The sequence below is a fragment of the Argopecten irradians genome, chromosome 11 (assembly GCF_041381155.1).
Source record: "Argopecten irradians isolate NY chromosome 11, Ai_NY, whole genome shotgun sequence".
In the NCBI taxonomy this organism is placed as follows: Eukaryota; Metazoa; Mollusca; class Bivalvia; order Pectinida; family Pectinidae; genus Argopecten; species Argopecten irradians.
The window spans coordinates 18924973-18938765 of NC_091144.1; the positions used below are offsets into that span (position 1 = coordinate 18924973).

Here is a 13793-nt window from a genome sequence, read left to right on the forward strand (position 1 = left end):
CATTTTAGGACCGTTATAAAAATATAGCTGAGGGTTTGCGGTATTGAGTTTTCACGAGTAAATCAAAATAACCGTAACGCCAGCAATACTGAGAAGTTGCATTATGATGGAGCAACAAGGGCTATCCACAAACAAATATTTAGCACCACTGTATATCTGTTTCTTAGTCTTGTTCGGTTATTTTTTTCTTACATATCAAAATTGTGTAATAAAGTTTTTCACGCACGTTAAAACGAGAAGCTGTATTCTTTCGAGAAAAGCAGACTGCAAGTTTATTAATATCCATATTGTAGCGGATATATTCAATTGAAAGGATTCATTTAAAATGTAGTCCTAAGCATACCAGACTTTTTGACGCTTATTGAATTTGATAATGTTTCAAACACAGGACTTCTTTGGTGTTTCCCTAATACTAGTTTAAAAGCAATGCTAAAACGTGTCAGTTGATTTTCAACTTAATTATTAAATAAGTTAGCCGCTTTAAATTCCACGGATATAAATGTGTCCATGATTTTTACTACAGTGCAGGTATATTTCCACTTGTTTACTTTTTAATGTTAAGAAACGAGGGGTTGATGAGGGACTATGTACTTGGTTGATATAAGTATGTATGGATTTTGAAGTAGGCCTAGAACTGTGTCAATCAAGTGGTACGATTCATTCAGAATTGCACAAGATCGGTCTTTAATTACCAACTTTGATAATATACAAACCGCAGACTACTGAAAACCACGTATGCTTACCTCTTCGTTTTTACTTCACTTTGGTATTATTTTGACCCCAGCTGTCAAACAATTTTTTTGAAAATATCTTTTGGTACGATTTTAATGCACAGAGTCAATATAAGAAAGCGAAAACACGAAGATTCAACTGTAAATATTGAAAAAGGCGGATTATTATTGTAATACCAAGATGACGATACTAGTCTACAGTTGCGAATAAAAGCATTTTGATAACAATATTTTTCCTTTCTAACTGATATACCCGACAAACACCTACTGGAGCGCACCTGGTCGGAGTAAACTTTTGGCTAATCCACCTACAATCGATGTGATTGGCATGCCATATGTGAATGTGATGGAAGAGGGGCGACAAGTTCCTTTTTTCTGTGCCAACCTGAAGCTTGACACGTGTGCTTATTGTACTGCACACATTTTAAAATCTTATATAGGTTATCATAAGAAGGTCATAACATAGAAAAAAGAACGACAAATGGGCACAAGTTACTTCAAAATGTTTTTACACCCATTTTTAGCCCACCATCATCAGATGGTGGGCTATTCAAATCGCCTTTCGTCCGTGGTCCGTCGTCCGTCCGTCCGTCCTTCCGTCCGTCCGTCCGTCCGTTAACAATTCTTGTTACGGCTATTTCTCAGAAAGTACAGAAGGGATCTTTCTCAAATTTCACATGTAGGTTCCCCAAGGGCCCTAGTTGTGCATATTGCATTTTGGGACCAATCGGTCAACAAGATGGCCGACTGGCGGCCATCTTGGATTTTGATAGTTAAAGTTTGTTACCGCTATTTCTCAGAAAGTTTTAAAGGGATCTTTCTCAAATTTCACATGTAGGTTCCCCTAGGGCCCTAGTTGTGCATATTGCATTTTGGGACCAATCGGTCAACAAGATGGCCGACTGGCGGCCATCTTGGATTTTGATAGTTAAAGTTTGTTACCGCTATTTCTCAGAAAGTTTTGAAGGGATCTTTCTCAAATTTCATATGTTGGTTCTCCTAGGGCCCTAGTTGTGCATATTGCATTTTGGGACCAATCGGTCAACAAGATGGCCGACTGGCGGCCATCTTGGATTTTGATAGTTAAAGTTTGTTACCGCTATTTCTCAGAAAGTTTTGAAGGGATCTTTCTCAAATTTCATATGTTGGTTCTCCTAGGGCCCTAGTTGTGCATATTGCATTTTGGGACCAATCGGTCAACAAGATGGCCGACTGGCGGCCATCTTGGATTTTGATAGTTAAAGTTTGTTACCGCTATTTCTCAGAAAGTTTTAAAGGGATCTTTCTCAAATTTCACATGTAGGTTCCCCAAGGGCCCTAGTTGTGCATATTGCATTTTGGGACCAATCGGTCAACAAGATGGCCGACTGGCGGCCATCTTGGATTTTGATAGTTAAAGTTTGTTACCGCTATTTCTCAGAAAGTACTTAAGGGATCTTTCTCAAATTTCACATGTAGGTTCCCCTAGGGCCCTAGTTGTGCATATTGCATTTTGGGACCAATCGGTCAACAAGATGGCCGACTGGCTGCCATCTTGGATTTTGATAGTTAAAGTTTGTTACCGCTATTTCTCAGAAAGTTTTGAAGGGATCTTTCTCAAATTTCATATGTTGGTTCTCCTAGGGCCCTAGTTGTGCATATTGCATTTTGGGACCAATCGGTCAACAAGATGGCCGACTGGCGGCCATCTTGGATTTTGATAGTTAAAGTTTGTTACCGCTATTTCTCAGAAAGTACTTAAGGGATCTTTCTCAAATATAATATGTTGGTTCTCCTAGGGCCCTAGTTGTGCATATTGCATTTTAGGACCAATCGGTCAACAATGATGGCCGACCGGCGGCCATCTTGGATTTTGATAGTTAAAGTTTGTTACCGCTATTTCCCAGAAAGTACTGAAGGGATCTTTCTCAAATTTCATATATAGGTTCCCCTAGGGCCCTAGTTGTGCATATTGCATTTTGGGACCAATCAGTCAACAAGATGGCCGACGGACTGACGGCCATCTTGGATTTTGATAGTTAAAGTTTGTTACCGCTATTTCTCAGAAAGTACTGAAGGGATCTCTCTCAAATTTCATATGCATGTTCCCCTTGAACCCTAGTTGTGCATATTGCATTTTGGGAGTGATTGGTCAACAAGATAGCCGACCGGCGGCCATCTTGGATTTTGATAGTTAAAGTTTGTTAACACTATTTCCCAGAAAGTACTGAAGGAATCTTTCTCAAATTTCATATGTAGGTTCCCCTACGACCCTAGTTGTGCATATTGCATTTTGGGACAGATCGGTCAGGAAGATGATCGACAGGTAGCCATCTTGAATTTTGATAATTGAAGTTTGTTACTGCTACATATCTCAGAAAGTACTGAAAGGATCTTTCTCAAAGTTCATATATAGTATGTAGTAAAAGTTTGAAAAGCAGGGAAAAGATCCCTCTTTCTGTTGTCAGACATAGATCATTCTTTGGTGGGCGCCAAGATCCCTCTGGGATCTCTTGTTTAAAATACTTTTTAAACGTTTCATGCTAAATAAAAAACAAAACGGGGAAAAATTTGGCATGATATTAGTACATTAACGTTCATGTATTTTAAGCGTGGATATAATTTCGAGAACCGCAAGAGTAAACATTTCGTGTTGGTGTTATTTTCATAATATATATGTTATCTGGTTTTTAGGTCATCTGAACCGAAGGGTCAGGGATTTGGCTGAAATGATCCTGACATGGTCCCGATAAAGTGTTCTTATTTTTCGGGTCGATCCGAAATCCAAGATGGCCGCCACAGCCGCCATCTTGAAAACACATTTTGAACTTCTTCTCAAGTTCTACCGGTGCGATTTGGCTGAAACTTGCATAAAATGATCATGACATGGTCCCGACAAAGTATTGTTACATCTCTGGTTGATCCTAAATGGAAGATGGCTACCATAACACTATATCTAATTAATTTCCTATATGTTAAGGTCCTTGGGCCTCTTGTTTGACATAAAATTTGTTGAAAGAAATTGAAATGATCCTGACATTGTCCTGACAAAGTGACACCATATATAGTAAATTTTACTATTGCCAAGGTAGTCAGATGACCGTTAAGGCCCTTTGGGCCTCTTGTTGGTGATATACTGTAGTTCATAATTCATTCACAAAACCTTACGCGCAAAAAGTTGTATTCAAAATAAATGCACGACTATTGTCCAAGTACGTATTATATGTTCTGAATTAACAATGACATTAAATGCAAAAGCAAAGTAAGTTGAAAGTGGCGTTGTAATTAACATTATTTTGGTGTTCTTACCTAGGACAGTTCGTATTGTCGTATTGTCTATCATTGTTTATTGTCTAACACCTCAATGCCTCATGAAGTTTTGCGATTATTATTTGTTGTATGGTTAGCCCTCATCAATATTGAAGGAAGGTGATTGAACAGAAGCTTGATCAAGTTTATGTTTATCAGTCAAAATCAGAGTTTTGAAATTAAAAAAAACGGATTCTGAAAATTGTGTTATAGCCTGAAAGGATTGGAATTTGATAAAATACTCTTTGTTTTGTACAGATACATGTTTACATTGCCTGTAAGTTAATTGGTAGTTTTAGAAGTTAAATTATTATCGCAATGTTCGGTATTTATTATCAGACCTACGTCCACGGATATTACTTCCTCCGAAGGCTGTAAACGTACTAGTTTTCCCTTTTTCTATATATGCATTTCTTGAACATCAATTTTGTATTTCTTGTAACTATGTGCCTGGAGATGTCATAACGACTATCCCCTGTCTTGTAAACCAGCTCTGTGATTGATAGGAGTGTAATGTATCTACTAACCAGTACTCATTCCTAAGAGTTTGTGTACGTCTATCTGTCTGTTGAGGATCAATTCTCATACCGATTACATCATGGGTACGATGTTTATAGAGACAAATATGTCAGTTATTTGTCATCCATACTAATACACTCCTTTCATTTCGGATTATCTTGTATCGTAAATCGTGCGTGTTTTGCAGGCGAGAAACATCCACGAAAATAAATCGCTTTGAAAATGATTTAACTACAAGTTCAACGAACCGTTTCAGCTGTAAATATTGAAATTAGATAACCTTGAAAAAGTTGTTTTGTTTTATAGATTCAACAAAAGTATCACTTATTCGCATTGTTCCTTTTAATCACAAAATAAAATACGATAAAATAAATATGGTCTTTGCACGTTGCTTTTGTTACATTATTGTCGGAAATGCGTTTACAAATTTTGAAATACTTATAGCATCTAGCTTTCTTCTGAGACATTCCTTAGTTTCGAAGAGAGAATGCATTGTTTGTGTACGATTTCTAGACACCTCAAAACTCTGTCAGTGAAGCTTTTACAGTATTAGTGTTAAGACTGATTTCGTGAAAACATTTACCAATCAGGGATACAGCTTTAAGTCATTTCCACAATGCTTACAACATTCCTATTTAGATCAACCTATCGCATTCCTCCATCATTAACAGATAAGTATAGGAACACAGTTATACTTCTGGACTTTACTTTTCTACACAAAGAGGCACGATATTAACCTTTGGCCTTCCAGTATCATTCTGGTGTCCTTGATCGGGAAGTGCAAGATTGGTAAAATTGTTTATGTAAATAAACTTAGACACAAATGTTATGGCACGTGTGAACGCTGTGGTACTTTGTCTAGCTGTTTAAAGGTTGTCTGATTGTATACAAGTAGTTTGTGTAGTTGTGGACGTGATTAAGTCCCACGCGATTATATTTCACAGTCAACCGGGGTAGATACCATAAACAGACCACTATTACTGAGCCAAAGCTATGTACTCTATGAACTGAATCGAATTGTGACAATCTCGTTGATCATGGGATTATTCCGGAGTCTTTTAGAATTCTATTTCGGGCATAGTAGCTACAATTTATCTTTCATGTTGTTAAAAAATTGTGTGAAGACACCTTAAGGGTATTAAAGATATTTAGTGAGTTATTTCAATCAATTTTTATCGTTTGCCAGAGAAGTGGAATATTGTTAAAACCAAATAAACTGTCTTTATTTTATATATTTCTAACATGTTATTCTTATAAACAAAAATTCTACTGCCATTATTCAATAAATAAATTTGAAATTCATTTTTTTATGATTATCAAATTACTTATACTGACTTTCCTTTATTTGTAATTCCTGTCAAATTAATTGATAGACAGCAGCGGTTATTAGAAAAATATTTCAAATAGGGTTTGGTGTATTGTTTAACAGATCATGTTGCTATTCGTCTCTTTCTTTCTTTAATATTTATGGTTATATATTGCAATAAAGGAAAAATATTCATTTTCAATTTTTTGGCAAAGTATGCGAAATTATTTTTTTTGTGTTTTTTTTATCAATATCGCACAGGCATATCACAAAACTCTCTGTCGTTTGCTGGAATGTTTAAATATCAATTTAAGGGTCATCTTAAAACATTATTTGTTCTCCTTGGGCTGGGCAATGATATGATATGTGATTCTGAAGATTACTAATAACAACATTTAAGTCCGAACTCAATTAAGAACAGTAAATATGGAAATATTTGGATATAAGCATTAAACTATCTTCCAATGGCATCTATTGTCTATATCGATGCCAGAGCTTTGCACGCGCATTATGAGACGATTCTTTGGTATATTACTTTTTTTTTGCAATTTCTCTTTTATTTCTTTAAAAGTTGTTGAGTGCGATTGTATATACATATAATTTAATCAGAAGAAAAATGTTACTGAAAGAGCCAGTACTTCCGTACATAGTGTTACCTCGTGTTATTTCGAAATTTTGTTCAATGTTTGTAGAAAGTTTTATTATTTTATTTTCTAAAATTTTCACCTTAACGTAGCAACCTTGTAGTACAATTTAACATACACATATGCTATTGACATTGATTTCAGTTTGAGTTTCCATAGTAATCTCTACAAATACAAATAAAAATCAGATAGTATTATTTTCAAAATTTATTCCGGAAAACACAACAATGTAAATAATTATACTATTTTACAAATGAAATAAATATATCGCAACAGTTTTAACTCAAAATAATTGTAGTACATTTAGATCAACAAACACTGCAGCATACTGTTTTTAAGCTGGTAGACTACATTTAGCACTATTTACTTGTCACAATTCATGACATAACACAACATAGAACAAATGAAGTTAAAAAACGGAAAAGACTGAAAATTCTGATAACTCTATGAAATGAGATTCAATATTTTTATGAAGACAATATTTTTCTGACAATGTTCTAAATCTTTTAATGATTTCGTTGATTATGAAAATAAAAGTTGTATATTTGAAGAAAAGGGGTTACATGAATTACTATCCATATACATGTAAAATTCAGCTTGATCACATATTTAAGGTCAAGATAGTCAAATATTCAAATTGGCTGCATTCTTCTGATGTCATAAACTTGATAAAATAAAAACGATATAAATGAAAGCACTTGATGAAAGATAGACTTAAACAGTTTTTTTCCTAATTATTTCAAAATATTAATAAATATTGTCATTCGTGTGTCATATTGCCTACTTATTCTTAAAGCAACAATTTAATATCAATGAAAAGGATATTTTGTTTACCATAAAATGTCAATACGCACAATTGGAGAACTGAGCTAAATGAAAGGCCCTTGGCAAATATTAATTATGCAGTATATCAGATGATAATCTGATTTGATAATAAGCGCATACTTTAAAGCATCTTTAAAAATGTCATCCTTTAGGGACTCGTCGCAGCAAATGTTAATAAAGAAATTGACAAAAACGAAATTTAAAAATCAAACATATGGTCAAATCTTTAAGTTGAAAGTTTAAATAGAATAAATGTAATGCCAAATGTTTCAATTTTAAAATGTAAATATAAAAGTCAATACGGATTTTAGGTTCTTGTGGTATATTTGAGATATTCATTGAATTACCAAAAGAGCAAAGACGATAAGAACTGAAGATATGGTATGCCGAGGAGTAGTACATGTACATGAATTATTTCAAATCTGTGATCACGACATTCCAACAGGAAACATTCTTTTTGTACCGATTAAGATGTAAAAAGATCTCAACACACATATGTTTATAAAAGAAAGGCTACGTAATGACGTTTCTAGTAACTTTACTCGTATGATAAAATGCAGAGAGAAAAAAACATAAAACATTTAAAGTATGTTGCCCATTTCCGTTTTATATTTTTAAATCAGTATGTAGAATCATAACTGTTTTCATTTTGCTGAAAGAACAGTGAAATGACATATAACAACAATCACATAAGTCCATATACTGCATATTTCATAAAAGTCAGGTTCCAAGTAACAGCTGAACAGTAGTCCTATTCTCAAGCGTTTAAGAAGATTGATAACGGGTGCCATTCTGTCTATTGTTATTGGCAACAAGGATGAACATTTTGTTTCTCTCTCATGATTCACATAAAAATCATTACCAAAGGCACTCGTTTCAGTTTCATAATACAAAAAATACACTGCACAATATTCCTAACCGATAGGTCCAATGTATTTCGCGAACAGAGACCTTTTGTTGATGAAACATTCACAGCCTGAGCGGATTTTCTGTGTGTACACCTCCCAAGCGTCTATTAAAACCTGCTTTCCATTCTGAATCATCATACGGCATCCGCCGGGTCTCCTGCGGAGCATATTCACGTAGACAAAGCTTTGTTTACACGCACCATGGGCTGTGGAATAGAAAAAAATAAGTAATTAGATAAAATAATGGAATTATCCTTATTTTGATACGTAAACATATGTGTACAAATATGTTATTAAATGGATTGAAGATGTAGCTTAGCTATTTCATGAATATAATTGTGTTATATATATATATTTATATTTATAATGATTACACCATTGTTTTAGCGGATCGTCTTGAAAGTATTTCTGACCAAAACTTGACATTGTTCATTTAATGTCAGAAGAAGAATATTTCGAGGTCTTCCTTTTCATTTTCATCAAACAACGTTTGTTTTTCCAGTGTTTTGCGAAATGATGTCAGCATTTTTTTTAAAGTTAAAAGCCAAGATGAATATATGAGTAAATACAAAAAAGCAATATACAAACGTAGATACAAAATGTCAATAAAGAAATGTCACAAAATAAGTCTACTTACGAGTACCACGAACAGTTAGACAAGTGCGATCAGTTTGTCCGCAAGTGATTTCGTTAAGATATGGTGGGAACTTGTCAGATGATAATGTTGTAGTTACAGCACACTCGTCACACATGGCGAGGAAGCCGTCAGCAGTAGTGTTTCCTTTCTGACGACAGTACTGTGGCTGTGATGACGAACCTGTAATATACATTTGTATATAGAAATATTAGACTGCTAATCTTAAATAAGTCACAATGAATTCGTGAAATCTATTTCGATATAGATGTTAAACATAATTTATGCATTAAGCTTAATTCTAACATCTAATTAACATGTTTGTAGCAGTTATAACACGTTTTTTTAAGTATTTTTAACACAAACTAAACCCCCACTACAAAACTGTTGTTATCACTTAAATCGACAGTAAAAAGGCAAACATTAAATAAAAAATCCATAATGCGACTAAGATATACATTTCATAGTAATCGTACCAAGCGCTCCGAAAGAGCAATCGTTATACGCTTTATCAATACAGAAACTGCAATACAATTTGATGATAGAATTACGACAGCATCGCAATGAGTGATTATGACTATTCTGACTAAGCGGAAATAACAATAATCGCAAGAATTTGCTCAATTAGCTCTGTAAAGACTTTGATGTCACATTTTAAATGAATTTATTAGAAATCGATCACTTCATATCATAACTTTAGCCTTCAGCTATGGTAACCGAATTTGATTAAGTTTACGTACCATCTGCGCTTCGTATCACCCTTTGTGGTCCATAATCAGAAGCTAGATTTACCCTCTGTAGTATTCTCGGATGTGTACTGATATTAAAGGTGTTCATCAAATCCATCAAATCATCTGATCTGATCGTATTTCCATGTAATAACTGTTCTATTGTCTTTTGCATCTGCTGTAATTTTGCCTTCAGCGTTCCATCAATTATTGCACTTTGTTGGTTATTGTCAATTGTACTTGACTCATGGTGAAGAAAGTCTTGAGTTGTTGGAGGAGCTGTTTCCGCCGGTTGGGATGTTTCCTGACTTGAAGGCACCGACGTGCTAGAAATTGTCCCATTAGAAATGAATTCTTGCAATGAGGACCACTTATGTAAGTCCTCAAGTAAGGTCTGTTTAGTTATAGCGTTGTCCATGACCGGATCGAAATCATATACACTGTCGACTTCAGCATCCTAAATATAAAATGAAATCAGAATATGTAGTTATAACTGGAAAAAATAATTTCCGGATCTGCAAATAGGAACTAACAAAAGGAAGAGAAGATTTTTTTTGTTTTGTGCATAATCACGGTCTTTCTGTTCAATTATACTAAAAATCTTACCTCTGTGTACTGTGTTAGCGAGATCCTATTTGGGAACTGATCTGCCGCTGCTCGCTCCGTCGCCATTAGACTAGGATTGAACGTGCCTCCATTCGCGTGTAAAAGTTCTAACATTTGTTGATTTGTTAAGGTCATTTTCCTTGGTACCCCATTTATTGAGGTCGAAGGACATAACATAGGCATAGAATGGGACAACATGAAATCGAAATCTGGCACAGGTGGAGCTGGGGTTGCATAGGTAGGGTTCATACGTCTGGCTCTTACAAGTCGCCAAGGATCTGGAAGGAGAATAAAACATAATTTAGGATAAGTACTTGTACTTGGAGTTAGATATACCAATACAAGCACTTAAAACTTATTTTTGCGCTTGATTTTTGTTTCGGATACTTCGAGGGCGATACGATATCGCGGAAAATATATCGTCGTGAAAATGTTTCAAATAATGGAAAAATAGAACTTCAGATGACTCGATAACGACGTTAAATCGTCGTGAAAAAGTTGAAGAAAACGCAAAAATATGTCACCATGAAAATAAGTTGATTTACAATAAAAAAAACATTCTCCACATGTAGTTAAATTGTAAAGAGCATCATTAAGCACTGAGAATGTTCCGGTATCTTTTTGCGTGTTTTTTTTTTCAATAATGAATAAACTATTATCTGTAATCGCCACCTCCAAAAATTCAAAACTAATTCAAAGAGTAGATCTCCAGCGTAATACTTTTTATATACCATCGGTCTTAAAATGACTGCCGTTTCGTCATACTATGGATAAAGACCTTAATAAAAAGTGTTTAATTCACTTGCGAATTCATTTAAACATTTCAAGGGTTTCATTATTTCTTAAAATGCTCTTGACATTCCGTTTATGCCATATAATATTTTATTTCTCCTTCATATATCTCAAAGTATAAGTTTTATTTATGATTCAGTTAAAAGGTTTGCAATATGTAAGACACGTTTTAAGATTCATTTCATAAGATTTCATATGAAATTAACATTCATGTGCAATCCTATCTTTAGAGTTCAATACCCTTTCTAGTATCTAGGTCATTTGGTCATATGAAATTCAGTACATCAAGTCAAGATTGGCAGAAGAATATATATATATCAAAAGATTTACTGTATACATGGAAAATCAAGTAAAACGTATTTTGTGTTAAAAGGCACCGAAAACGCAACTATTTTACAAATATATTTACATAGTACTTATTATTTACTACATTTAGTAGTGACATATTGCTATATACAAAATGTACATGCAATATGACTGCGCGTTTTACAGTTTTATGATACTTTTTGGGGGTTAAAATTTTGAATCTACCATGGTAGATGTTTTCAGAACTGTTTTCAAAGTTTGTGCTAAAACACGACTGCATGACATGGGAAACTCTATGTTATATGGTAATGGAAAGACAAGGTTGATTCTTTGAATTGACAAATTATGTAACTATCGCTTAAACATTACCGTCTTGTGATGCCGTATAACATTAATTAATTTAGTATAACGATATGCTTACCGTTCAGCGCTGTGGCGTCACAGAATGAGTACGACAAAAATCCAATTAATCCAACAATTACGAGTTGCATCCTTCTGGAATTGTAACAGAGATATGAATCGTTATTCAGCTTCATTTTAGCGACATGCATTTAATATATCGCTTCTTAGGAAAGGCCATTTGTAGATTTATAAAACTGAGAAAGAAGTAGAACTTCTCCCTATTTTAGCAATATTCAGGTGTTCATACATGTACGACCTCCCCCACTGAGAACAGAACGGTCGAATGAAAGATATCTTATGTTAAGTAAGTCCCCATGTGGTAGGGCCACGGGGTAGCTTACACCTGGGTGATAACAGTTTACCTTCAAGGCTTATTATATTGTATGTCTTCAATGTACCCCCGCATAGTCCTGTTTCTACTCTATTTGGATTATGTTTTGATGTTTAGAAAACAGCATGCTTGAAATAACATTTCGTCATAAAAATAAATATCACAGTATTTCTTTACACTAGTTTATCATATCAATTTCAGATTATTAGAAATTAGTGAATCTATTATTGCAAATCTTCAAGAAGCAGACTAGGCTTGCCTTAAAACCGGTCACCAGTTGGTCAGGTTACGGTATCATTAAGCATTATAATATCGATCATGCCACTTTATACAAACATGTGCTTATTTGTCTGACATTTATTTAACATCATAACTTAACCCCAGAGAGTATCAGGGATACCCACACTTTATTTTCCTATTGCACAACAAGCGATTGTTTCATGCAATATGTATGCAGTAAGCTATTTTGTGCTAACCTTCACCAGCTTAAAAGCATCTTCAAATCCTCATTATAAAAAAAAAAACAAAAAAAAAAAAAAGATTTTTTTTTTTTTTTTTTAAAGAAAATGGATATTGTATGGTCAATAAAACAACATTTTTTAAAATTCTAAGTATCTTAATTGCTGTACGTTTTAGGATTGTTTTCTATTTTCAAAATTGTTAATACCTGTACCTATCATCAATTTGCATTATATAAATCCTGTCAAGATTAGCTATAGACTTTCTTTGTTCGAAAATTTGTCTATAGTGCACCAAAATTTCCATTTTTTCCATCTGTATGTTGGTATCTTAGCTATTTAAAATCATGTATGCGGTATATCTGCATTTAATTTTTATGTCTGAGTTTTCTTGAAGCAATTTTTATTTTTTTAATAACAACTATTGTAAAATGATCCTCAAAATCAAAATAGTTTTTGAAAGAATATTAATTTTCCATTTGAACTGCACGATATTTAAAAGTTAGTCGGCAGTACATTTTATATGAAGCGTTAAATCTTTTAAGATGTTAGGGATAAGGACAAAAATAATGGTATCCTTAGCTAATATAATGATTTCATCGTCAAGAATAACACCAACGTATGAATTTTCGTCAATTTGGAACAATGGTATGATATGAAATTCCCTAAAATCTGTATAAGAAAAAAAAACAGCCACAGAAAACAATTTACATTTTAAAAGAGTAGATACCACACAGAAATAAACCCATATGTATTGCATTCCATGCATCGTATTTGATGGATGTGTATTGAATTTTAAATTAAATTAAAAGAGCCATGTGCACACAAAGATAACAAAATATAATCATTACATTTGCTACCTTCGCTAAATAACATTAATATATTATAGATATTTTTCTTTTTTTTTATTTAATAGCAACTCAGAATTTACGAAGAAAGAAATAAAATAATAATATTCTTACCTGTTGTTTTTGTTCTTCGAAATGTTCACAGTTATACAAGCTGCATAACATAGATAGAAATGAGATTCTTCAGCAGATCTTTTAGAGTATATTGTGAATGGGTCATTTTTACTTTTATACACTGTGACTTGCGCATGGCAAGCCTTTATTTCGCTTTTATGACGTCACATTTTGTAAAATCGCAGAAAAGTTCATTTACATAATGGTACTCGAAACCTCAGGTCATCCATAAACCGCTGCGGTCGACCACTCTGCTGACAGGCAGTGATCCGATTGGTTGGTTAGATTCGACCTTCGCCGAGTGATGTTTAACTCGTTTTGTATATACTTCGATATCATAGCGTTTTTTGAGA

At 33.9% G+C, this 13793-nt stretch overlaps 1 protein-coding gene across 2 annotated transcripts; it reads right to left on the bottom strand.

Annotated features, from left to right (window-relative positions):
* Positions 1-6677: 6677 nt before the first annotated feature.
* LOC138334911 (uncharacterized) lies at positions 6678-13519 on the bottom strand. 2 transcript variants are annotated; one of them, XM_069283751.1, is made up of 6 exons: positions 13441-13519; positions 11709-11782; positions 10190-10467; positions 9596-10040; positions 8859-9038; positions 6678-8427 (listed from the first exon to the last, which is right to left on the bottom strand). In XM_069283751.1, exons 2-6 carry the CDS (start codon positions 11776-11778, stop codon positions 8228-8230), a joined length of 1173 nt encoding a protein of 390 aa, XP_069139852.1. In that variant the 5' UTR covers positions 11779-11782; positions 13441-13519; the 3' UTR covers positions 6678-8227. The 2 variants fall into 2 exon arrangements, with proteins under 2 accessions (XP_069139852.1, XP_069139851.1); XM_069283750.1 differs by lacking the exon at positions 13441-13519 and having other exon boundaries at positions 11709-12553.
* Positions 13520-13793: the final 274 nt, after the last annotated feature.

Bases quoted from the DNA above. Each gene is read 5' to 3' on its own strand.
- LOC138334911 (XM_069283750.1), bottom strand. From the start codon at position 11,838: ATGCATGTCGCTAAAATGAAGCTGAATAACGATTCATATCTCTGTTAC. The intron at 10,041-10,189 runs GTAAGATTTTTA...TTTTATATTTAG, and splicing joins CGCTAACACAGTACACAGAG to GATGCTGAAGTCGACAGTGT. The intron at 9,039-9,595 runs GTACGTAAACTT...TGTATATTACAG, and splicing joins GGTGATACGAAGCGCAGATG to GTTCGTCATCACAGCCACAG.